The following is a 23,617-nucleotide window of genomic DNA, read 5'->3' on the forward strand; positions in this document are numbered from 1 at the left end:
AGAGTAGGGAGCCTAGCACAGGAAGGGTCAGGGAGGAGAGGGAGCCTAGCACAGGAAGGGTCAGAGAGGAGAGGGAGCCTAGCACAGGAAGGGCCAGAGAGGAGAGGGAGCCTAGCACAGGAAGGGCCAGAGAGGAGAGGGAGCCTAGCACGGGAAGGGTCAGGGAGGAGAGGGAGCCTAGAACAGGAAGGGCCAGGGAGGAGGGAGCCTAGCACAGGAAGGGTCAGGGAGTAGGGAGCCTAGCACAGGAAGGGTCAGAGGGGAGGGAGCCTAGCACAGGAAGGGTCAGGGAGGAGAGGGAGCCTAGCACAGGAAGGGTCAGAGAGGAGGGAGCCTAGCACAGGAAGGGTCAGGGAGGAGAGGGAGCCTAGCACAGGAAGGGTCAGGGAGGAGAGGGAGCCTAGCACAGGAAGGGCCAGGGAGGAGGGAGCCTAGCACAGGAAGGGTCAGAGTAGGGAGCCTAGCACAGGAAGGGTCAGGGAGGAGAGGGAGCCTAGCACAGGAAGGGCCAGGGAGGAGGGAGCCTAGCACAGGAAGGGTCAGAGTAGGGAGCCTAGCACAGGAAGGGCCAGAGAGGAGAGGGAGCCTAGCACAGGAAGGGCCAGGGAGGAGGGAGCCTAGCACAGGAAGGGTCAGAGTAGGGAGCCTAGCACAGGAAGGGTCAGGGAGGAGAGGGAGCCTAGCACAGGAAGGGCCAGAGAGGAGGGAGCCTAGCACAGGAAGGGTCAGGGAGTAGGGAGCCTAGCACAGGAAGGGTCAGGGAGGAGAGGGAGCCTAGCACAGGAAGGGTCAGGGAGGAGAGGGAGCCTAGCACAGGAAGGGCCAGAGAGGAGAGGGAGCCTAGCACAGGAAGGGTCAGGGAGTAGGGAGCCTAGCACAGGAAGGGTCAGGGAGTAGGGAGCCTAGCACAGGAAGGGTCAGAGAGGAGGGAGCCTAGCACAGGAAGGGTCAGAGAGGAGGGAGCCTAGCACAGGAAGGGTCAGAGAGGAGAGGGAGCCTAGCACAGGAAGGGTCAGAGAGGAGGGAGCCTAGCACAGGAAGGGCCAGGGAGGAGGGAGCCTAGAACAGGAAGGGTCAGAGAGGAGGGAGCCTAGCACAGGAAGGGTCAGAGAGGAGGGAGCCTAGCACAGGAAGGGTCAGAGAGGAGGGAGCCTAGAACAGGAAGGGTCAGAGAGGAGGGAGCCTAGCACAGGAAGGGTCAGAGAGGAGAGGGAGCCTAGCACAGGAAGGGCCAGAGAGGAGAGGGAGCCTAGCACAGGAAGGGTCAGGGAGGAGAGGGAGCCTAGCACAGGAAGGGTCAGAGGGGAGGGAGCCTAGCACAGGAAGGGTCAGAGTAGGGAGCCTAGCACAGGAAGGGTCAGAGAGGAGAGGGAGCCTAGCACAGGAAGGGTCAGAGGGGAGGGAGCCTAGCACAGGAAGGGTCAGAGTAGGGAGCCTAGCACAGGAAGGGTCAGGGAGGAGAGGGAGCCTAGCACAGGAAGGGTCAGAGAGGAGAGGGAGCCTAGCACAGGAAGGGCCAGAGAGGAGAGGGAGCCTAGCACAGGAAGGGCCAGAGAGGAGAGGGAGCCTAGCACGGGAAGGGTCAGGGAGGAGAGGGAGCCTAGAACAGGAAGGGCCAGGGAGGAGGGAGCCTAGCACAGGAAGGGTCAGGGAGTAGGGAGCCTAGCACAGGAAGGGTCAGAGGGGAGGGAGCCTAGCACAGGAAGGGTCAGGGAGGAGAGGGAGCCTAGCACAGGAAGGGTCAGAGAGGAGGGAGCCTAGCACAGGAAGGGTCAGGGAGGAGAGGGAGCCTAGCACAGGAAGGGTCAGGGAGGAGAGGGAGCCTAGCACAGGAAGGGCCAGGGAGGAGGGAGCCTAGCACAGGAAGGGTCAGAGTAGGGAGCCTAGCACAGGAAGGGTCAGGGAGGAGAGGGAGCCTAGCACAGGAAGGGCCAGGGAGGAGGGAGCCTAGCACAGGAAGGGTCAGAGTAGGGAGCCTAGCACAGGAAGGGCCAGAGAGGAGAGGGAGCCTAGCACAGGAAGGGCCAGGGAGGAGGGAGCCTAGCACAGGAAGGGTCAGAGTAGGGAGCCTAGCACAGGAAGGGTCAGGGAGGAGAGGGAGCCTAGCACAGGAAGGGCCAGAGAGGAGGGAGCCTAGCACAGGAAGGGTCAGGGAGTAGGGAGCCTAGCACAGGAAGGGTCAGGGAGGAGAGGGAGCCTAGCACAGGAAGGGTCAGAGAGGAGAGGGAGCCTAGCACAGGAAGGGTCAGGGAGGAGAGGGAGCCTAGCACAGGAAGGGTCAGGGAGGAGAGGGAGCCTAGCACAGGAAGGGTCAGGGAGGAGAGGGAGCCTAGCACAGGAAGGGTCAGGGAGGAGAGGGAGCCTAGCACAGGAAGGGTCAGGGAGTAGGGAGCCTAGCACAGGAAGGGTCAGGGAGTAGGGAGCCTAGCACAGAAAGGGTCAGAGAGGAGGGAGCCTAGCACAGGAAGGGTCAGAGAGGAGGGAGCCTAGAACAGGAAGGGTCAGAGAGGAGGGAGCCTAGCACAGGAAGGGTCAGAGAGGAGGGAGCCTAGAACAGGAAGGGTCAGAGAGGAGGGAGCCTAGCACAGGAAGGGTCAGAGAGGAGAGGGAGCCTAGCACAGGAAGGGCCAGAGAGGAGAGGGAGCCTAGCACAGGAAGGGTCAGGGAGGAGAGGGAGCCTAGCACAGGAAGGGTCAGAGGGGAGGGAGCCTAGCACAGGAAGGGTCAGAGTAGGGAGCCTAGCACAGGAAGGGTCAGAGAGGAGAGGGAGCCTAGCACAGGAAGGGTCAGAGGGGAGGGAGCCTAGCACAGGAAGGGTCAGAGTAGGGAGCCTAGCACAGGAAGGGTCAGGGAGTAGGGAGCCTAGCACAGGAAGGGTCAGGGAGGAGAGGGAGCCTAGCACAGGAAGGGTCAGAGAGGAGAGGGAGCCTAGCACAGGAAGGGCCAGAGAGGAGAGGGAGCCTAGCACAGGAAGGGCCAGAGAGGAGAGGGAGCCTAGCACAGGAAGGGTCAGGGAGGAGAGGGAGCCTAGAACAGGAAGGGCCAGGGAGGAGGGAGCCTAGCACAGGAAGGGTCAGGGAGTAGGGAGCCTAGCACAGGAAGGGTCAGAGGGGAGGGAGCCTAGCACAGGAAGGGTCAGGGAGGAGAGGGAGCCTAGCACAGGAAGGGTCAGAGAGGAGGGAGCCTAGCACAGGAAGGGTCAGGGAGGAGAGGGAGCCTAGCACAGGAAGGGTCAGAGAGGAGAGGGAGCCTAGCACAGGAAGGGTCAGGGAGGAGAGGGAGCCTAGCACAGGAAGGGTCAGAGGGGAGGGAGCCTAGCACAGGAAGGGTCAGAGTAGGGAGCCTAGCACAGGAAGGGTCAGAGAGGAGAGGGAGCCTAGAACAGGAAGGGCCAGGGAGGAGGGAGCCTAGCACAGGAAGGGCCAGGGAGGAGGGGGAGCCTAGCACAGGAAGGGCCAGAGAGGAGGGAGCCTAGCACAGGAAGGGTCAGAGTAGGGAGCCTAGCACAGGAAGGGTCAGAGAGGAGGGGGAGCCTAGCACAGGAAGGGCCAGAGAGGAGGGAGCCTAGCACAGGAAGGGTCAGAGTAGGGAGCCTAGCACAGGAAGGGTCAGAGAGGAGAGGGAGCCTAGCACAGGAAGGGCCAGGGAGGAGGGAGCCTAGCACAGGAAGGGTCAGGGAGGAGAGGGAGCCTAGCACAGGAAGGGTCAGAGAGGAGAGGGAGCCTAGCACAGGAAGGGCCAGAGAGGAGGGAGCCTAGCACAGGAAGGGTCAGAGTAGGGAGCCTAGCACAGGAAGGGCCAGAGAGGAGAGGGAGCCTAGCACAGGAAGGGTCAGAGAGGAGAGGGAGCCTAGCACAGGAAGGGTCAGGGAGGAGAGGGAGCCTAGCACAGGAAGGGTCAGGGAGGAGAGGGAGCCTAGCACAGGAAGGGTCAGAGAGGAGAGGGAGCCTAGCACAGGAAGGGTCAGGGAGTAGGGAGCCTAGCACAGGAAGGGTCAGAGGGGAGGGAGCCTAGCACAGGAAGGGTCAGGGAGGAGGGGGAGCCTAGCACAGGAAGGGCCAGAGAGGAGGGAGCCTAGCACAGGAAGGGTCAGAGTAGGGAGCCTAGCACAGGAAGGGTCAGAGAGGAGAGGGAGCCTAGCACAGGAAGGGTCAGGGAGGAGAGGGAGCCTAGCACAGGAAGGGTCAGAGAGGAGAGGGAGCCTAGCACAGGAAGGGTCAGGGAGTAGGGAGCCTAGCACAGGAAGGGTCAGGGAGGAGGGAGCCTAGCACAGGAAGGGCCAGGGAGGAGGGAGCCTAGCACAGGAAGGGCCAGGGAGGAGGGAGCCTAGCACAGGAAGGGTCAGAGGGGAGGGAGCCTAGCACAGGAAGGGTCAGAGAGTAGGGAGCCTACCACAGGAAGGGCCAGGGAGGAGGGAGCCTAGCACAGGAAGGGTCAGGGAGTAGGGAGCCTAGCACAGGAAGGGTCAGAGAGGAGAGGGAGCCTAGAACAGGAAGGGTCAGGGAGGAGAGGGAGCCTAGAACAGGAAGGGCCAGGGAGGAGGGAGCCTAGCACAGGAAGGGCCAGGGAGGAGGGAGCCTAGCACAGGAAGGGCCAGGGAGGAGGGAGCCTAGCACAGGAAGGGCCAGGGAGGAGGGAGCCTAGCACAGGAAGGGTCAGAGGGGAGGGAGCCTAGCACAGGAAGGTCAGAACTGGATGGAGCCTAGCACAGGAAGGTCAGGGCTAGCAAGGCTTGCTGACTTTTATGGATAAAGCAGCTTAGCTGAGGAGCTTGAGGCCCATCCCAGCCTGGCAGCCAGTGCCAAGGTGGGGTGATTCCCCCCCGCTCCCCGGGTCCCGCTGGTGCCCACGGGTGGCTGGGCCGCTCACCTCGTAGCCGCGGGTCTTTGCTCGGCACCAGTCTAGCAACATCTGCTTGATGCTGTTGGCGTTGGGGACCCCGAAGCTGGACGAGCGCTGCACTGCTCCCCGCGGGCCAGCGGGGCTGCTGGGAGGACAGAGACCGCCGGGCAGGTGAGGGCGTGCCGCCTGCCCGTGCCCCAGATCCAGGCCCCTCCCGCTCCCCCCACCCCGGTCCGCACCTGGCCCCGCTGCCGCCGCCCTCCTTCTCCAGCTTCTCGATCATGGCCTTGCGGGCCTGGGAGGCCGATGTCTTGGGCAGGCTCTGGGCCTTCATCAGCTCCTTCTTCTTCTCGGCCTGGCGCCGCTCCAGAGCTGCCAGGCTGCCCGCCCGGGACGGGGAGGGGGCCTCATCCTCGCGGTCGAAGATGCTTTGGGAGGGGTTAGGAAAGGGGACTCAGGGCAGGGTTCAGGGCCACAATGCGCCTCCGAGGCCCCATTTTGGAGGAGCCAAACGGAGGCTTCTTAGGGATCTGGCCAAGTCCCCAGGGCAGTGGCGTGGCAGAGGCGGGATCTGAACTCAGACCTCCTCCTAGGAGACCCTGCCCATGCGGGCCCTCCTCACCTGCCCATCTTCTTGGACGAGGAGCTGAAGGACTTGGTCTGGACTATGGTCCTGCTGCCGCCATCTGGTGGGAGGGAAAAAGCAGGTGGCGGTGAGGGCCCGAAGGGCCCAGAGGGGGGTCTGAGGAGGGGGCGGGGGACAGCGGATGGATGGGCAGTTGGCAGGCAGAAGGTCAGAGACGAGAGAGAGCCAGAAGAGCAGAGTCAGGAGGAGGCCGGGCGGGCAGGGGCCGGCCGGCCGGGCCTTACTCTCAGACTGCTTCATGAAGCTCGACTCCACTGTGGTGGTCCGGGAGGTCCGGCTGCCATCGCCTGGAGAGGCCGAGAGGGACCGTTAGGGTCTAAGCTCCCTCCGACCCCGGCCTCTGCCCTCGGGCCCTCGGCCCCAGGCAGGCAGCGGTGGCTGGCGTCCCGCTCCCTGCCCCCCAGCAGCCCCGCTTGGCTCCCCTCCTGGCTCTTACTAGACTGGACCAGCCGCTCCGTCTTGGTGATGGTCCTCACGGCGGAGCCATCGGCCGACTTCTGGCTCTGCTGGGTGGTGGTCTCGGTGGCCGTAGTGCCCCGGCCCTCGGCCGGCCGGGCCCGGGCCTCCTGGAGCCGCCGCTCCCTCTCTCGGTCCCGCTGGTCTGGAGGGCCGCAGCGGACGCCCAGGACGCACAAGACAAGGTGGGGGAGGGGAGGCGGTTAGGACGAGGGGCCGGTCTGGGGGCTGCCTGGCTGGGAAGGGGCCCTGGCCGGGGTCACGTGCAGCCCCCGCTCCCCGGGCCGGCCCCTACCTCTCTTCTTCTGCCGGAGGTCCCGAAGGGCCGAGCGGATCAGCCTCCTCTCCTCAAAGTCCGTCGTCTGGTCCAGCTGTGGGGGCAGGGCAGGCTGACTCCCCCTCCCTGGCCCTGCCCGCCGCCGCCCCTCCCTGCCCGCCCTGGCCCGGCCCTACCATCCTGTCCAGGGCGCTCTCGTCTTCGATGGCGGCCAGCTCCTCCGGGGACAGCTTGCCCGGACGCCGGGGCTCCGGCTCCTTCCCCATCCGACCCTTCTCGGCGCCGTCGGCCACGGCCACGGCCCGCTCCAGCACGGCGGGAGTCTCCGCCACGGTCTCCGCGTCCATCTGGGAAGGGAGAGCCAAGGAGGGACGGGCACTTACGGAGTGCCCGCTGCGAGCCAAACGGCGGGGCCTCGAATGCCGACCCGACCCCGGAGCGGAGGAGAGACCTGCGGCCCGGGCCGAAGGAGCGGCCAGTCTGGGGCGGATCAGGGCTAGGGGGCCGGGGGCCTCCTCTGCTCTCGTGCCCAGGGGACGCGCTCCTCCCGCGGCTCTCTGGGAACTCGAGGCTCCTGGGAGAGCTGGGGAGCCGCGGAGCCCGGCCAGGCAGCCCCATTTCACGGGCAGGGATGAGGCCGAGGGCAGAGGACGGGGAGGCCAAGTTGTTGCCAGGGGAGGACCGGGTGAAGGAAAGGAGGGGAGGAGGGGTGCCCCCGGCCTCTGTGCCAGGAGGCAGATTGGCTTCCTACAAGGAAAACTTCCTCATCCAATGATGGTAGCAAGGAGGAGTCCCTTCCAGGAGAGCCCGCAGCCTGCCCAGCTCCGTAACCCCAAACGGGGCAGGTGAGGGCTGAGCTCTGCCTCTCTCCCCTCCTCCCGTCCCCTTTCTTTTTCTGTTTCACTAAAGCCCCGACCTTCCTCTCAGAAGCCACAGCGTATCCGTTCCAAGGCAGAAGAGCGGTCAGGGAGGGGCAGTAGTCAAGTGACTTGCCCAGGGTCACCCAGCTAGGAAGTGTCGAGCCACATTTGAACCCAGGACCTCCCACCTCTCTGCCTCTAGACTCAGGTCTTCCCGAATTTCACCATCCACACACTGGCCCTGTGGGAACGGCTCAGTCCTTCCTGCGCCACATGCCTTGGCACAGCATGTCCAGGGTGCCCGGCTGGGAGATGGGGAGCTCGAGGGTGGGGGCTGCCAGCAGGGAAGGGGGGGCCCGGCGGCCGATGATCCCCAGCGTCCCTCTTGGCCAAGCCCCTGGGAGTCGTCCGGGGTCCCTGCTCCCCACCCCTCCCCAGGCTCCTCTCTGGGGTGCTCCTGGCTGGGCCCCCCTCCTTGCCTTGGCAGCCTCTCCGGGGGAAGAAGACGGGCGGCAGCTGTCTCCCAGAGCTCCTCCCCCGAGGCAGGAAGCCAGAGGGCCGGCACCCCCCGCCCCGGCCCGGGGCCTCGGCGCGGGGAGGCCCCTCCATTCCCAGACCCCAACCACGGACCCTCAGAGCCAGGCAGGAGAGGCCGGACGATGGCCCGCCCGAGCTCCCCCGTCCCCCCTGCCAGCCTTGTCTGCACTCACGAGGCTGCTGTCACGGGACAAAGGCGCGGAGGACAGCCGCCGGGTGCTGAAGGCCGGGGGATGGGCCACGGGGGTGGCCTCGGGCCCCTCCTCATCCTCCACTCCCTGGAAGAGGGCCTCGGGGTCCTCGGCGGCCAGGAGGAGGGCGCTGGGGTTGGGCGGCCCCAGCCGGAGGCTCAGGACCTCCAGCCGGAGGCTCAGGCGCTCCACCTGCCCTCGGAGGGCGGCCGTCTCCTCCCGCAGCTCTTGGGCCGCCCGGGCCACAGGCTCGATGGCTGCCGCCGCGGCCTCTGCCGCCCAGGGCGGCCGCCCTCTGCCCGTCCTCCACCTCCTGACGCAGCTGCTGCAGGGCCCCGGCCAGCCGCTCCTCCGACTCCGGGGCCGAGGCCGCCACCCCCGGCATCCTGGCTGCCTCCCTGCCCAGGACTGCCGGCTGCCTGCCTCCGGAGAGACTATTCTTGTCCCTGCGGGGGAGGGGAGGGGGCGGCGCAGGGCCCCTTCCCCCCGCCCTTGGCAGCCCCCCAAGGGCTTCCCCGGCAGGCTCAGGGCGGGCGGCTGGGAGGAGAGGGACAGGTGGCCGCCCGGGCCCCGCCGGCCCGGCCCTCGGCACGAAGCTGAGCCCCAGCGCCAGTGACTCGTCTAAGGTCACACGGCCTCCGGACCCTCAGGATGGGCGCCCAGCACGCTCCTGGGGGGCACAGCACCCCCTCGGAGGCCCGGCAGAGGGCATTACCTGACGGGGCGGCCGCCACAGAGCCTGCCCGGACAGCCGCTCCCTGCTCGTCCCGGGGTCTGGCCGGCCCCCGGCACGATCTCCGGGGAGCCGATCCCCGGCTCGTGAATAATGAAGGGCCCCAGAGGATCCGGTTCCCGCAGCACCTGCTGCCGGAGGCCCTGCGTGCCAGCCCCCTCCTCTCCTCCCCGGCCTCTAATCCTCATCCTAATCCCATGGGCAGAAATCCGCCTCCTTCCCCCGTGGGGGGGCACCCAGGGAAGCCAGAGGCTGCGAGGCGCAGGGGAGGCTCCTGGGGGACAGGAGCCCCTTTCCTCAAGCACCCCAAGCAAGGCTTAGCGGAGAGGGCACGAGGCGAGCCTCTCGAGCCCATCCGATGGAGGACGCCGAGGGCGACGGGCTCTGGGCACGCTCGCTCCGTTGGCAAAGGGACGGGAGGAAGTGACCAAGGGGCTTCGGAGACCCCTGGTCTTGCCCTCCCTGGGGCGAGAAGCCCCGGGGCCACCTCACAGCCAACAAGGGGGTGGGACGGGGTGCTCGCTACCTCTCCGGGGAGTCCAGACCACTCGCTTGTTGAGATGGGGTCTCCTGAGCGCACCCCTACACGTGACCCCGATGCTGAGCTAGGCCAGCCCAAGGCAGCCCGGTGGTCCCCACTCTCGGGGCTTCCCCAGACCCAGCACCCCCCTCCCACCCCCTTAGCCCGCTGCCACCCACAGCCCAACCTCCCCTGTGGCAGAGATCATGGCCGTGGGGGGCCGACACCCCGCTTCGTGGCAGCTCTCCGGGTGAACGCCGAGCCCCGGAGGCCTGGCTCTGCCCTGTGGGCCAAGCAGAACCCGCCTGACTCCTCTTCCAGGCAACAACCCGGCGTGTCCCAGAACACGGCTCTCGTGCCCCTGCCCACCTGCCCCCCGCCCAGGGGAAAAGGGGCCCACGTTGGCGAGGAAGGAAAGATGGCCGGGATGGAGAAGGCGGCGAGGGGAAGAGCGGAGCCCTCACCTTACTGATGCGGCCCACGCTGGTGACATGGGTGGTGCCCACGCGAGCGACGGTCCCGGGGCTGCTGACGTGAGTGACGGGCACGGGGGTGCTGCCCACGCGAGTGACGGTCCCGGGGCTGCTGACGTGAGTGATGGGCACAGGGGTGCTGCCCACGCGAGTGACGGTCCCGGGGCTGCTGACGTGAGTGACGGGCACGGGGGTGCTGCCCACGCGAGCGACGGTCCCGGGGCTGCTGACGTGAGTGATGGTGCCCACGCTGGTGCTGCCACCGCCAAAGCGGATGGGGGTGCCCCTGAGGCCCAGCGTCAGCTCTGCAGGTGGAAGATCCAATCGGAATTCGGAATTCTCCCCCCAGCCTGCTGGCCGTGTTCCTGGGCAAGGCACCCCAAGCCCCAGGGGCCCTCCCGGCCCGGCACCCTCAGGTGGGTGAGATGGAACATCTGCCCTGGGGAAGCGTCGCCCGTGATCCCCCTGCCCGGGCCCCCGGGGTTCCTGGCTCTGTGCCCAGGCTGAGGTGGGGCTCGGGGAAGCCGGGCCCAGACAGCGGCATCCCCGGAGGCTTGGCCGGGAGATGCCAGGAGAGGGAACCCCCAAGGAAGGGTGTAAGAAAAGCCGAGATGCCCCCCTGCCCCGGGCCACTCGCCCACCTGCCCTCTGGTTGCCCCCGGGGCCCAGCACCGGCCGCCGGGCTGGCCTCGGCCATCCTTGATCTCGATGGTGAAGGTGGTCTTCATGCTGCCCGGCTCGGCCGGCCTGACGGGGCGGGCAGGGCGCTGGGCTCCTCTGAGCCTGCCGGGGGCCCCCCTCTGTCCGTTTTCAAGGGGCCTCCCCCGTGACGCGGCCGGGCTCCGCCCCCCCGGGCCCTCCTCTTTAGGGCGCTCCCGCTCCCTGGCCCCGACTCCCACAATCCGGGGCTCTGCCTGCCAGGAGGAGGTGCGGGAGCCGCCGCCGGGGATGCTGGAGGAGGGACGGCCCAGCTCTCCTCTCCGCCGCCTGTGAGTGCCGGGCGCTGCTGGCTTGCCCGAAGGGGTCCCGGGGCTGCCTGATCCCCAGAGCCTGGGAGCCGCCCCCCTCGCGGGCTCGGGCCGGGCGCCTCGGACGAGGTGAATTTGCGGACTCGGTCACGGACGGAGCTGGCCCTCTGGAAGGGGGAAGGGCTGGCAGGGACTGGCCTTGGGGAGCTCTGGGAGGAGAGGCAGAAGGGGGCAGAGGTCGGGGGCCAGGCCGGACCCTGGGCTTTGCCCCAAATGCTGAGGCCGCCGGATGCCAGCTGCCTCGACGCTCCCCCCCCCCTTCTGAGGCCCGGGTCCCCGGGGGCGAGAGCCGGGCAGGGGAGGATGGGCGCTACCTGCAGCCTGAGCCCTGCGGGGGGGTGAGCAGCGACAGGGAGCGTTGGCAGGAGCGGGGGCTGGACGGGTGCAGAGAGGCACTGCCAATGCCAATGCAGCAGAAGGCCGAGCAGGGGGTGGTGCCACGTGCATGCCAGAAGAGAGGGGAAAGCCGTGAGTGGGGGCAGGGAGCGGGCCCTAAGCCTCACCTGGCACCTCAAGCACCCCTGAGTCTCCCCGCAGCCCCCCAAGTCTCCCCACAGCCCCCAACACACTCCCCCCAGCCCCTCGTCTCCTCCCTTCTCTGCTGGTCGTGGCTCTGCCACCTCCCCCCTGCACACTGACACACTGAGCCCCGCCTCCTGCCCCCCACCCCCTCCAAGCTGGACACCTTCCCAGGCCCCCTCCCCCCCTCCTGCTCCCCTCAGACTTGGGTGCAGGCGGAGGGAAGGTCCTCTGTCTCTGGAGCCAGAGGCCCAGGGTTCAAATCCTCCTCTGCCAGTTAATTGCCCTGGGCCTCAGTTTCCCCCTCTGAACAAGATGACCTCTGCGTCCTGGGGAGGATGGGGGGGGTGGCTCTTCCCCACCATGATCCCCAACCAAGAAGGGGTTCAGCCTTGAACCCCCGGCCCCCTCCCTGCCTGGGGGCCCTCTATGAGGGGGGCCTCCTTCAGGGTGTCCTGAAACAGCAGGTTGAGGTGACCTCGTCAGATCCTTCCATTTTACAGAAGAGAAGACCGAGTCCTGGAGCCGAGCCGAGCCAGCGCAGGGACTCCAGCCTCAGGAGGCCGCCCCTAGCAGAGGCAGGGCCTCCCCCACTCCCACTGGCCCAAGACGTCCGCCCAGTGCCCAGGAGGGAGTCGGGGGTGGGGAGCCCGGGGCCAAAGCCTTATTGGGGAGAAGAATGCACGAGGCCCTGGTTTCCCTTTCAAGGTTGGGAGGTAGGTCTGCCCGGACGGGCCGTGGGGCAGCCTGGATAAACAGCCCCCGCGGCTCCTGGCCCTGACGGAGCGCCAAGGCCTGACGCGGCTGCCAACTCCGAGGGCTCCCTCCCGGGCACAGAAGCTCCCCGGAGCCGGCCCACACCTTTTGGCGTGGCCGCGGCCGCCAGTGACAGAGAACTCACGAAGCGATCCCTGACTGAGGCCTAAACCCGACTCTGAGACTTGAACTGCCCTCTGCGGCCAAGCCGACCGGGGCTGACCCTCTGCGGCCAAGCTGACCGGGGCTGACCCCGTGTCCAAGGAGACCAGGGCGACCCCCTGCCACAGGCCAGGGCTGACCCTCTGTGGCCAAGCTGACCAGGGCTGACCCCCTACCACAGGCCAGGGCTGACCCTCTGTGGCCAAGCTGACCAGGGCTGACCCCCTACCACAGGCCAGGGCTGACCCTCTGCGGCCAAGCAGACCAGGCTGACCCCCTGCCACAGACCAGGGCTGACCCTCTGCGGCCAAGCAGACCAGGCTGACCCCCTGCCACAGGCCAGGGCTGACCCTCTGTGGCCAAGCTGACCAGGGCTGACCCCCTGCCACAGGCCAGGGCTGACCCTCTGTGGCCAAGCCGACCAGGGCTGACCCCCTGCCACAGGCCAGGGCTGACCCTCTGTGGCCAAGCCGACCAGGGCTGACCTCACACAAAACAAGAGTGAGCCCGAGACCGTCCTCTTTTTCCCGGTGCTCCCAAGTGCCGGGGTGCCCCCGCCTGTCCCAGGGTAAAGCCTAGGTGGGGGTGGGGGGTGCCCTGGGCAGCCGAGGCCCCGCTCCTTACCAGCTTTCTGCCTGTTGGGGCTCCCGGTCACTGTCTCTGCCTCCGGCTCTCTTTGGCTTGGGCCCAGCTGAGGAGACACGTAGCCTCAGATGGAGCCCTTTGGGAGGCCGCCCGCCTCCCCTGCTGACCCCACCCCAGTGCCAGGCTGCCCAGCCACGCCCAAGGCCGCGATGCCCCCGACAGGGTGGCCCACAAATGCTGGCCGGGGGCTGGAGGGGCTGAGGAGGGCCCCCCCGGAGGATAGCCCCGGCTCTCCCCCCCTCCTGCCCCGGCCACTCACCTCGCTGCCTGGAAGCTGGCCCGGCCCGTGCTCCCTGGGCTGGGCCGGGCAGGGTCCTGGGCTCTGGGGGGCCGGCAGAGGCCGGGGCTCCTCGGGGCTGATGGCCCTGGGGGGACTCCCAGGACTCGGCTCCTCCTCTGGGGAGGCCCCGGGGGGCCCCTCACTGGCCTCCTCACCACCTGCCTCAGCAGGGCGCTGGGCCGGCTCCGGGGGCGACGGCGTAGAAGGGGGGGTGGGTAGGCTGGGGGGCGTCGGGCCCAGAATATCCAGCAGCAGGAGGGCCCCAGCGGCCATGTCTGCAAAAGACAAGAAGCGGGGTTCCCCGGCCCTCTCGGGGCCTCGCCCTCCCCCCGCCCCCGCCAAGGCCTTACTGTCCAGCTCCAAGCGTGGGGCTTCTTCGGGCCACTGCTTGGTCTGCGCCGGGGGCTGCTCGTGCTCGGCCTGCTGTTCTCGCTCCCTCGCCTGAGAAAGAGAGCCGGAGCCGCTTAGAGCCAGAAACAGAGAAGCAGAAGGACAGACACAGACAGACGGGGGCTGCCCGGAGCTGCGGGCCACAGCAGGGGGCCTGGGGGGGGCAGGGCAGGCCGGTGGGGCTGGCCTGAGCTGACCGGCCCTCCGCCCCCCCCCCCCCCGCACCCCGGAGCTCTGGAGCCCCAGGGGTTGCGGATGGCCCAGCCTCCTTGTTTTACGCAAAGGGACGCCGAGGCCCAGGGCCAGAGGGGAGCCTGCCGGAAGGTGAAGGGGCAGCGGCACGGGGAGAAGCCGGGGTCTGGGGGAGGCCCCCTCCCTCTTCTGCCCCTGCGGCCCGGCCCAGGCCCCCCCCAGCCTCAGAAGGGGCCTGGGAGCTGGGGGACAGAGGCCGGATAACTAATTGAATTTAAATACACTTCCTGCAGCCTCCCTCCCAGCAGGAGCTGCCCAGCCGCCTGGAGGGGCTCAGGGTTGGCTCGGCCCATCTCCCTTTGGAGTAAGAGCCAGAGGGAGCAGATTGGGAAAGGCCTTTGTTCCCGGGAAGACTCGTCCCTCTCCCAGGACAAGCCCCTGCCCGTGACGCATCCGGGTTCAAGCCGAGAGGGGCTTCGGCCCGAGAACATCAGACACAGGAGTGAGAACAGGGCCTCCGGCCAGGCCTCCCTGCCCCGGGGGTCCCCACTCACCTCCTGGCGTGCCCGCCTGCGGGCTGCCCGCGCCTCGCTGTCCTCGTGGGAACTGGGCAGTCGTCCTGCTAAGGTGGCCGCTGGAAAGGAAGAAGGGAGTGGTGAGGGCCCAGGGCACTGGGCGGGCTGGGCTCGGGGGGGCCGGGGCAGGAGCCGGGGTGGAGGGGAGGCCGTACCCTCGATCTCCTGGGCACGCACCCGGCGAATGGCTGCACGGATCAGCTTCCGCTCCTCGTATTCGCCAGCCGCCCGCAGCTGCAAGGAGGGCCGAGAGGTGGGTCAGCACTGGGCCCCCGCGCTGCCTCCCGCCCCCCGGCTCCGGCCCTCACCAGGGTGGTCAGTTCTTCCACGTCACTGATGGCCTCGAGCTTCCTGGACAGCAAGGCCAGGGCTGCCCGCTGCTCCTCCTCCTGCGCCTGGGAGCTGGGGGGGACAATCAGGACAGGAGGATGCAACAGGGCACCATCTGCAGGTCAGTCAACAAGCTTTTGGGGAGCTTTTATGGGGTGGGGAGAGAGAGGGAGGGAAGGAAGGAAGGATGGAAGGAAGGAGGGAAGGAAGGAAGGGAGGGAGGGAGGGAGGAAAGGAAGGAAGGAAGGAGGGAAGGAAGGAAGGAAGGAAGGAAGGGAGGGAGGGAGGGAGGGAGGAAGGAAGGAAGGGAGGGAGGGAGGGAGGGAAGGAAGGAAGGAGGGAAGGAAGGAAAGAGGGAGGGAGGGAGGGAGGGAAGGAAGGAAGGATGGAAGGAAGGAGGGAAGGAAGGAAGGGAGGGAGGGAGGGAGGAAAGGAAGGAAGGAAGGAGGGAAGGAAGGAAGGAAGGAAGGAAGGGAGGGAGGGAGGGAGGGAAGGAAGGAAGGAAGGAAGGAAGGGAGGGAGGGAGGGAGGGAAGGAAGGAAGGAGGGAAGGAAGGAAAGAGGGAGGGAAGGAAGGAGGGAGGGAGGGAGGGAGGGAGGGAGGGAAGGAAGGAAGGATGGAAGGAAGGAGGGAAGGAAGGAAGGGAGGGAGGGAGGGAGGAAAGGAAGGAAGGAAGGAGGGAAGGAAGGAAGGAAGGAAGGAAGGAAGGGAGGGAGGGAAGGAAGGAAGGAAGGAAGGAAGGAAGGGAGGGAGGGAGGGAGGGAAGGAAGGAAGGAGGGAAGGAAGGAAAGAGGGAGGGAAGGAAGGAGGGAGGGAGGGAGGGAGGGAGGGAAGGAAGGAAGGATGGAAGGAAGGAGGGAAGGAAGGAAGGGAGGGAGGGAGGGAGGAAAGGAAGGAAGGAAGGAGGGAAGGAAGGAAGGAAGGAAGGGAGGGAGGGAGGGAGGGAAGGAAGGAAGGATGGAAGGAAGGAGGGAAGGAAGGAAGGGAGGGAGGGAGGGAGGAAAGGAAGGAAGGAAGGAGGGAAGGAAGGAAGGAAGGAAGGGAGGGAGGGAGGGAGGGAAGGAAGGAAGGAAGGAAGGAAGGGAGGGAGGGAGGGAGGGAAGGAAGGAAGGAGGGAAGGAAGGAAAGAGGGAGGGAAGGAAGGAGGGAGGGAGGGAGGGAGGGAGGGAAGGAAGGAAGGATGGAAGGAAGGAGGGAAGGAAGGAAGGGAGGGAGGGAGGGAGGAAAGGAAGGAAGGAAGGAGGGAAGGAAGGAAGGAAGGAAGGGAGGGAGGGAGGGAGGAAAGGAAGGAAGGAAGGAGGGAAGGAAGGAAGGAAGGAAGGGAGGGAGGGAGGGAGGGAAGGAAGGAAGGGAGGGAGGGAGGAAAGGAAGGAAGGAAGGAGGGAAGGAAGGAAGGAAGGAAGGAAGGGAGGGAGGGAGGGAGGGAAGGAGGGAAGGAAGGAAGGGAGGGAGGGAGGGAGGGAAGGAAGGAAGGAGGGAAGGAAGGAAAGAGGGAGGGAAGGAAGGAGGGAGGGAGGGAGGGAAGGAAGGAAGGATGGAAGGAAGGAGGGAAGGAAGGAAGGGAGGGAGGGAGGGAGGAAAGGAAGGAAGGAAGGAGGGAAGGAAGGAAGGAAGGAAGGAAGGGAGGGAGGGAGGGAGGGAAGGAAGGAGGGAAGGAGGGAGGGAGGGAGGGAAGGAAGGAGGGAAGGAGGGAGGGAGGGAGGGAAGGAAGGAAGGAGGGAAGGAAGGAAGGAAGGAGGGAAGGAAGGAGGGAGGGAGGGAGGAAAGGAAGGAAGGAAGGAGGGAAGGAGGGAGGGAGGGAAGGAAGGAGGGTAGGAAGGAAGGAGGGAGGGAGGGAGAAAAGGAGGGAAGGAAAGAAGGAGGGAAGGAAGGAAGGAAGGGTGGGAGGGAGGGAGGGAGGGAAGGAAGGAAGGAAGGAAGGAGGGAAGGAAGGAGGGAGGGAAGGAAGGGAGGGAGGGAGGGAGGGAAGGAAGGAAGGAAGTAAAGGAGGGAAGGAAGGAAGGAAGGAAGGAAGGAAGGAAGGAAGGAAGGAAGGAAGGAAGGAAGGAAGGAAGGAAGGAAGGAAGGAAGGAAGGAAGGAAGGAAGGAAGGAGGGGAGACCCTGGGAGTCATTTTACCACTAGATGACTAGGAAAAGGCAGCTGAGAGAATATTCATTGCTCTAAGTGAGAAAGCCCTGGGTTCAGGGCTTGCCTCAGGCTTGTTCCCCATCTGTCAGAGGGTCTGGGATGTCTCATCCTTTGGCCCAGCTGAACCCCATTCTACAGGTGGGGAGACTGAGGCCCGTGCAGGGCAGCGGTGGGGGCCGGGTACTCACTGCAGCCAGTTTTCCTTGTTCTCCAGGCGCTCGGCCCGGAAGCGCTTGGACGCCAAGGCCCCCTCGTCCCTCTCGAGCTCCTGCCGCTGTAACTCCCGGATGGCTGAACGGATCCGGCGCCGTTCGGCCAGGTCCAGCGTGACTTCGAGCTGGGGACGGACAAAGGCGAGGCCCGGGTGGGCTGGGGTGGCACTGCCCAGGAAGGGAGGGGGCTGGTGGGGGCCGCCCACACGAGGGCTCCCTGGTGCCTGGCACACAATGGGCAGCCTGTGTGGCCCCCCACGCTCTCACGTGCCGTGCTGACCCCGGGGCCACGTGCCGGGTCACAGAATGTCAGGGAGTCCTCCAGGCCCAGACTAGCTCTCCGATCAGGAGGGGTCGCTGGGCTGATGATGGCCATTTTAAAGAAATGGAGGCCCGCCCTGGAGAGCAGGGCCACACACGTTATTGCAGACTGGCCCTGCCTGACCTCCTGGCTCTTTGGGGAAGGGGAGAGGGCCGAGGGACTTGGGTCTGAGGCCCCGACATCCCAGGGAGCCTGGCTCAAGTGAAAGGAAGGTGTTGAGGCTGGTTCTGGGGCCTGACCAGGGAGGCTGGAGCCGGAGCCCAGAGGGCTCTGGGGTGGGTCCTGGGGGAGCTCCCAGGGCGGCTGTTCCCAGCTCAGGGAAACCCCTGGAGGCTGGATCAGAGATCTGGATGGGGGGGGGGGGGTTCCTGGCTCAGGAAGCCCTACCCCAACTCTGGGGTCCCTGAGGGTCACAAAGGCTCGGACCCCCACCATGGATCTGGCATCGTGCTCCCGAGCTGGGGGATCCACAGAGACCAGACTCTCAAGGCTTGTGCCAGGTCAAACAGCCCACGGCATCTTGTGCCCTCCTTTTACAAAAGGGGAAACCGAGGCCCAGAGCGGCAAGTGGCCGGCCCAGGGGCCTGACGCACAGACCTCTTGAGACCAAACGAGTCCCCCCCCCCCATTTTACAGAGTGGAGAAACTGAGGTCCACAGAGTAAGAGACTTGCCCGGGGTCACATGGCTGGTCTGGGTCTGAGGCCACATTTGAACCCAGGCCTTCCTGTCTCCCTCTGCCACTGCCTTCATGGCCTCAGATACATTTTTAGGGAAAGGCAGAGATGATTATCTAATTTTAGAGGGGTTGTCAGAGCTGGGAGCTTAGAAAGGGGTGCCAGGGCTTAGAATGGGGGTGTCAGAGCTGGGAGTTGGGGCTCTTTCCTCTATCCCAAATGTGGAAGGATGGGGGCTTGAGAGAGAGGAAATGGACCCTGCAGGCTCCCCCAATTCTGGGAAACGGCCTCCTGAGAGGCCTCCTCGGGGTCTCCCCCACTGATCCCGGTCGCAGGTCCGGCATCCCTACCTGAAGGGGATGGGCTGAAGGAAGTCCGCGGAGGCCTCAGGAGCCTGGGAGGCGCCGGGCCGGGATGAGGCAGGAAAGGGGGACAGAGAGGAAGAGGGAAGAGCCACAGGGAGAGGGGCAGGAAGAGCGGGTCACCAGGAAGGGGCAGCCTCGGCCTCTCTTCTGGCAGGCCTGGGGCCGGAGCCTCATCCCCAGAGGAAGGGGGGGGCGGGCCAAGGACTATCTCCATCCGCAGGGGAGGTCCGGCCCCGCCTCCTCACCTGGAAGGCAGGCCAGGAGGGGGCTGGGGGGGCCCAGAGGGCTGGAATGCAGTCAAGGCCCAGACAAGGGTCTCTCTGGGCCCCCAAGATGAGCCCTGACCTTGGGGGCCCGGCCATCCCCCAGCTTCCTGAGGCGGGGGAGGGGAGGGGTGTTGAACAGGAAGGACTCCCAGCCCAGGACCATTTCCTCCAGGCTCAGACACAGAGGAGCGGCCTGCCCTGGGAGGGGCTCTCCTCAGGGCCTCAGTCCCCCTCCTGTAAAGTCTGGGGTTAGAGGCAGGCACACAGGGAAGTCCCTCCCCCCAAGCCTCGGTTTCCTCCTCTGTAAAAGAAGGATAAGAACATCCATCCAGTCTGCAGCTTCCAGAGGGGGGAGGGGGTCCTGAGGGTCACAGGAAGGCAGATCTTAAAGGACACAGGAAGTGCTGAAATTCCCCCCCTCCTTGCTACTTGATTGGTTCTCTCCAGCTCTGCCACAGCTCTAAAGGCCCCCCTGTTCTGAGGCCCCTCCTTCAAGGCTCTAGGATGAGGGGTGTCAGGCCGGGAGGGGCCAGGGAACAGATGATGTTAGGGCTATGAGGGAGAAGGGAAGGATGTGCCTGAGGGAGAGCCAGGTTCTCCTGGCACTGCCAGGCCCTCAAGGTGTGGCCTCGGGCCTCAGTTTCCTTATCCCCCCTCTGGGGGGGAGCCCAAGGGGGACAGGGGGAGCTGGCATCCCCACCCTCTCCCCAGGGGGCCTTCTCCCAGCCTGCTCCTGGGGGTGCTGCCACTTTCCTGAATGAGAGGAGGGAAGGGGAGACTGGTCATGGGCAGAAGACCCTGGCCCACCCCAGGGGTGGGAGCTGGGGTGCCAGGTCTGGGTCATGGGGCAGAGGGGTGCCCTGGTCCTGGAGGCCGGAGTGGAGGGGCCGGCTCAATCCCCAAGGCACCGGGACGCCTTCCTCCCCACTGGGGAGGGGCAAGCTGTGGGCTCTCCCGGGCATCCTGCCCGCCTCTCCTCCCTGCCAGCTGGGTCACTAATACGTCCTGGCCTCCATCTTGGCCGGAGCCTTAACCCTTCTTGGGTCAGAAAATAAAAGCCAGAGGCGGCCCAAGGAAACCACTGAGGAGGGGAAATGGGCGCAAGGTGGACAGGCGGAGGCCTCAGAGCCCGGGCCCCTCTCCCCGCCACGAAGAGCCAGAGCCCAGGCATCCCCACTGGCCGCCCCCAGGAGCTTCCTCTGCCCGCCCTGGAGGATCTCTAAGCGCCCTGGCCAGGCTGGAGGCTGTGGGGGGCCGCCCTGCTCTCTCCTCCCAGGGCTCCCCTCTTGCCTGAGCCAGAGATGGTTAATGAGTCAACAAGGGGAGTACAAAGGGCTATTGTCTGCTGGGGGCTTCCTAGGCCTCAGGAGAGCAAATCCTCCAGCCAACTGGAACCACCCCAGCCAGCCGGGGAGGAAAGAAGAAGACAGGATAGCGGCTCCCCCAGGCCCTCCCCACAGGCTCTTCCCCCATTCTACAGAGGAGAAGACCGAGGCCCAGAGGAGGGCAGGCCTGGGCCAGGGGAGACAGGAACGGAACCCTGTTCTCCCGGGCAGCCTTCTCATTTCACAGGGGGCGGAAACCGAGGCCTGCGGGGTGCAATGACTCGGCCAAGTACTCCAGACAGGGCTGCGACCCAGGGCCAGGGCCGAGCCTTGCTGGTCCGCCACCTTGTCTCCCTGAACGCATGTAAATGCCACAGAAGGGCCCCGTGGGTGCTGGGGGACAGCCCGCTCTGGCTCCGGATCCTCAGGCCTAGCACGGGCCGCCCTGTGGGCACAGCCAAGCAGGCTAGCCTCCTGGTGTAACCCACCAAGGCCTGGGGGGCATCGAGGAGGCTCAGTGGATGGAGCCAGGCCTCGAGGTCCTGGGTTCCAGTCTGGCCTCAGACAGGTCCTCGCTGGGTGACCTGGGAGAGTCACTTCAGGCCCATTGCCAGCCCTTAGGAGCTCTCCTCCCTCCCCCCCTCTCTCCTGGGGGCGCTTTCAGGCAGCCTCTGGCTCAGCTCCGCCTCCCCAAGGAGGGAATGTTCATGGGCGGGGCCAGTGTGCCCCCCTCCCTCCCCAAGCTGAGAGAGGGCATGATGAAAGGGGGGGGGGGGCTTCTTGAGGCAGGAGGCTGGGAGGCTGCGCAGGCCCTTTCTGGTCCCCGGCATCCCCCACCCGCCCCTGGCAGCCCCAGCTGCAATCCGCAGCCCATCCCAGGCCCAGCTGTTGCCACGTGCAGCCCCCAGCCCAGCCCTCAGGAATGTGTGGGAAGGAAACAGGAAGGGGCTGAAAGAACCCAAACCTCCGGCTGGAGGGCCAGGGGCAGGCGGGGAGGGGGCGCAGCGGTCCTGGGGAAGCCTGGGAAAGCAGGGAGGCTGAGGGGCCACAGGCCCAGGAGGGGGGACAGGAGCCCCGGTGCTGAGCGGTGGCCCAGGAGCAGACTTTCCCTTATATGGCCTTGTCTTCTCCCAGGGCCCCTGGCCGGGGCGGGAGCCAAGGAGCAGCCAGGAGAAAGCTTGGATCCTTGTGCCAAGGCAGGAAAGAGGGGCCTGAGACACCTCCCCTCCCCCAGCAGTGCCCCCACGTGCCCTGGGACGGGACACAGAGCAGCCTATCTCTGCCCCTCTTCCGATCTTCCCATCGGAAGGGGCAGAGATGAGGAAGGAGGAAAGAAGTGAGGGATGGGGAAGGAGGGAGAAAGGGAGAGTGGCCACTGCCCCCTCTCTGTCAGTCTGTCCATCCACCCACACATCTGTCCATCCATCCATTCATCCACACGTCCATATGTTTATCTATCCATCCGTCTCTCCATCTCTCCGCCTATCCATCCATCCACTTATCCACCTATCCATCCATCCATCCATCCATCCATCCATCCATCCATCCATCTGTCCGTCCACACATCTGTCCGTCCACACATCTGTCCGTCCACACATCTGTCCATGTCTATCCATACATACATACATCTGTCCACATCTATCCATCTATCTATCCATCTGTCTCTCCATCCCTCCGCCTATCCATCCATCCACTTATCCACGTATCCATCCATCCATCTGTCCATCCATCCATCCATCCATCCATCCATCTGTCCGTCCACACATCTGTCCGTCCACACATCTGTCCATGTCTATCCATACATACATACATCTGTTCACATCTATCCATCTATCTATCCATCTGTCTCTCCATCCCTCCACCTATCCATCCATCCACTTATCCACCTATCCATCCATCCATCCATCCATCCATCCATCCATCCATCTGTCCGTCCACACATCTGTCCGTCCACACATCTGTCCGTCCACACATCTGTCCATGTCTATCCATACACACACACACATACATACATACATCTGTCCACATCTATCCATCTGTCCATCCATCTATCTGTTTGTCCATCCCTCCCTCCTTCCAGCTGACCCAATTCAAACCAGATATTTGGTCTCTAGCACCAGGCTGGCCTGACCACTGAGAGGGGAACAAGAAAGCCCTGCCCGGAGGGGAGGGTCCTAGGAAGGACTCCACTGGCCCAGCCAGAAAGGACCTCAAGGCCCAACTATAGCCACCCCCTCTCTGGACAAAGGAGGAACCCAATCCCAAGTCCATGGAGTCCAAATCCAGCCCTCTGTCCATGGACCCTAACCCAGGTCCCTTTCCAGCTGTAAATCTAGGCTTTGGTGGGGGGCCCCACTCCAGGCCCAACCCTGACAGACCCTCAGGGGGAGGGAGACTCTCAGTCTGGGAGACCCTACAGAGTCTTCTTCCTCCTCCCTTGTTCCCCCAACTCTCCCACCTCCAAGTCTTTCCTCGCCAGGAAGCTCTCATTCCCCTCTTCTCGTGCCAGTCTCTGCCAGTCTCTGCCCCAGTCTGAAGTCCTCTCCGGGCAGAAGCCCTCCCTGACCACCCCAGGGGCCAGTCACCTCCTCCCCAGGCCACAGTGCTTACCAGGTCATCCTGGGCTGAGTACCAAAATCTGGGTTGGAGCCTAATGGCCCAGGGGGAGTGACCCGCCGGGAGATGACAAGACTACCCTGCCCTGCTCAAGAATTCCGAAGAGCTAGGAGACGACGAGCTAATCGGCACACATCCATTAAGCCCCTCCTGTATGCCAGACCCCCGCCTAAAGGGACTTCTATTCTGATGAGAGAAGCAAAGAAAGCAGGACGGAGATACCCCACGAGTGAGAAGGAACCAGGAGAACTAGAGCCTGGGGGGGGGGCACGCTCTGAGGGGCTCGACCCCCAAACCCAAGTGCTAGCTTCACCTCTCGCACACTTGTCTGGACAAAGAAATGGCAAGTGGTCCGGCAGGATGGAGGCCAGGGACTTTGAGGGGGCCAAGGAAGAGGGCTGATTCTGGCATTCGAGGCTATGGACTGTGGAGCCCCCACGGACCAGGCTGCTCACCTACATCATGCATGCCGGCCCCGACCCCTTCCCCATCCTCATCCTGGCCGCGCTTCACTAGAGGTCTGCATCGTGTCTCCCCACCCCGTCTTCCTGCCCTCATTTGGCCATTGGCAGGGCTCCAGGCGCGACGACTTCCTGACGGCTCTGGAGCATGATGCCCTCAGCCTCCTGCAAACCATGGCTGGGTTGGGGCTGCTCCTGGCCCTCTGCATCCTCTCCTCGTGCCAGCCCCACTAGCTCCTTGCCAGTCTCGGTTTTCCCTGACCCCTTCCCTGGTGTCTGCCACTCCGTACTCCACCCCTGGGCCTCTCTCATACCCCAAGGGCCACCTCCTTTCTCCCCACATGAAACAAGAGTCTCGTCTCCCCAGGGAGGCCAGTAGCAAGCATAGCCCCTGGCCTAATAAAGACATCCTCAATGCATCTAGGAAGATATGAATGAATGGATGGGTGAGAGGGCGCAGGGCTGGGAGGGAGCCTAGAACAGGGGGTGTCAGAGAACAAAGGGAGCCTAGAACAGAGGCTGTCAGGGCTGGGAGGGAGCCTAGGACAGGGGGTGTCAGGGCTGGGAGGGAGCCTAGAACAGAGGCTGTCAGGGCTGGGAGGGAGCCTAGAACAGGGGGTGTCAGAGAACAAAGGGAGCCTAGAACAGAGGCTGTCAGGGCTGGGAGGGAGCCTAGAACAGGGGGTGTCAGAGAACAAAGGGAGCCTAGAGCAGAGGCTGTCAGGGCTGGGAGGGAGCCTAGAACAGGAGGAGGAGTCAGGGCTAGGAAGGAACCTAGGACGGGGTGTCAGGGCTGGGAGGGAGCCTAGAGCAGGAGGAGGAGTCAGGGCTAG

At 65.3% G+C, this 23,617-nt stretch overlaps 1 protein-coding gene across 1 annotated transcript in view; it reads right to left on the reverse strand.

Annotated features, from left to right (window-relative positions):
* SMTN (smoothelin) overlaps positions 1-23,617 on the reverse strand; it is a 37,781-nt gene that overhangs the window by 8,441 nt on the left and 5,723 nt on the right. Inside the window, 22 exon segments of the mRNA XM_056820925.1 lie at positions 4,870-4,987; positions 5,082-5,270; positions 5,465-5,528; positions 5,713-5,775; positions 5,925-6,089; positions 6,240-6,315; positions 6,398-6,568; positions 7,792-8,430; positions 8,530-8,731; positions 9,242-9,345; positions 9,527-9,840; positions 10,177-10,212; positions 10,215-10,575; positions 10,578-10,712; positions 10,878-11,368; positions 12,625-12,691; positions 12,905-13,200; positions 13,276-13,366; positions 14,062-14,141; positions 14,238-14,316; positions 14,391-14,484; positions 16,730-16,878. Of these exon segments, the coding sequence (XP_056676903.1) occupies positions 4,870-4,987; positions 5,082-5,270; positions 5,465-5,528; positions 5,713-5,775; positions 5,925-6,089; positions 6,240-6,315; positions 6,398-6,568; positions 7,792-8,430; positions 8,530-8,731; positions 9,242-9,345; positions 9,527-9,840; positions 10,177-10,212; positions 10,215-10,575; positions 10,578-10,712; positions 10,878-11,368; positions 12,625-12,691; positions 12,905-13,200; positions 13,276-13,366; positions 14,062-14,141; positions 14,238-14,316; positions 14,391-14,484; positions 16,730-16,878 (3,984 nt within the window).

Source organism: Monodelphis domestica, chromosome 3, assembly GCF_027887165.1.
Source record: "Monodelphis domestica isolate mMonDom1 chromosome 3, mMonDom1.pri, whole genome shotgun sequence".
Classification (NCBI taxonomy): Eukaryota; Metazoa; Chordata; class Mammalia; order Didelphimorphia; family Didelphidae; genus Monodelphis; species Monodelphis domestica.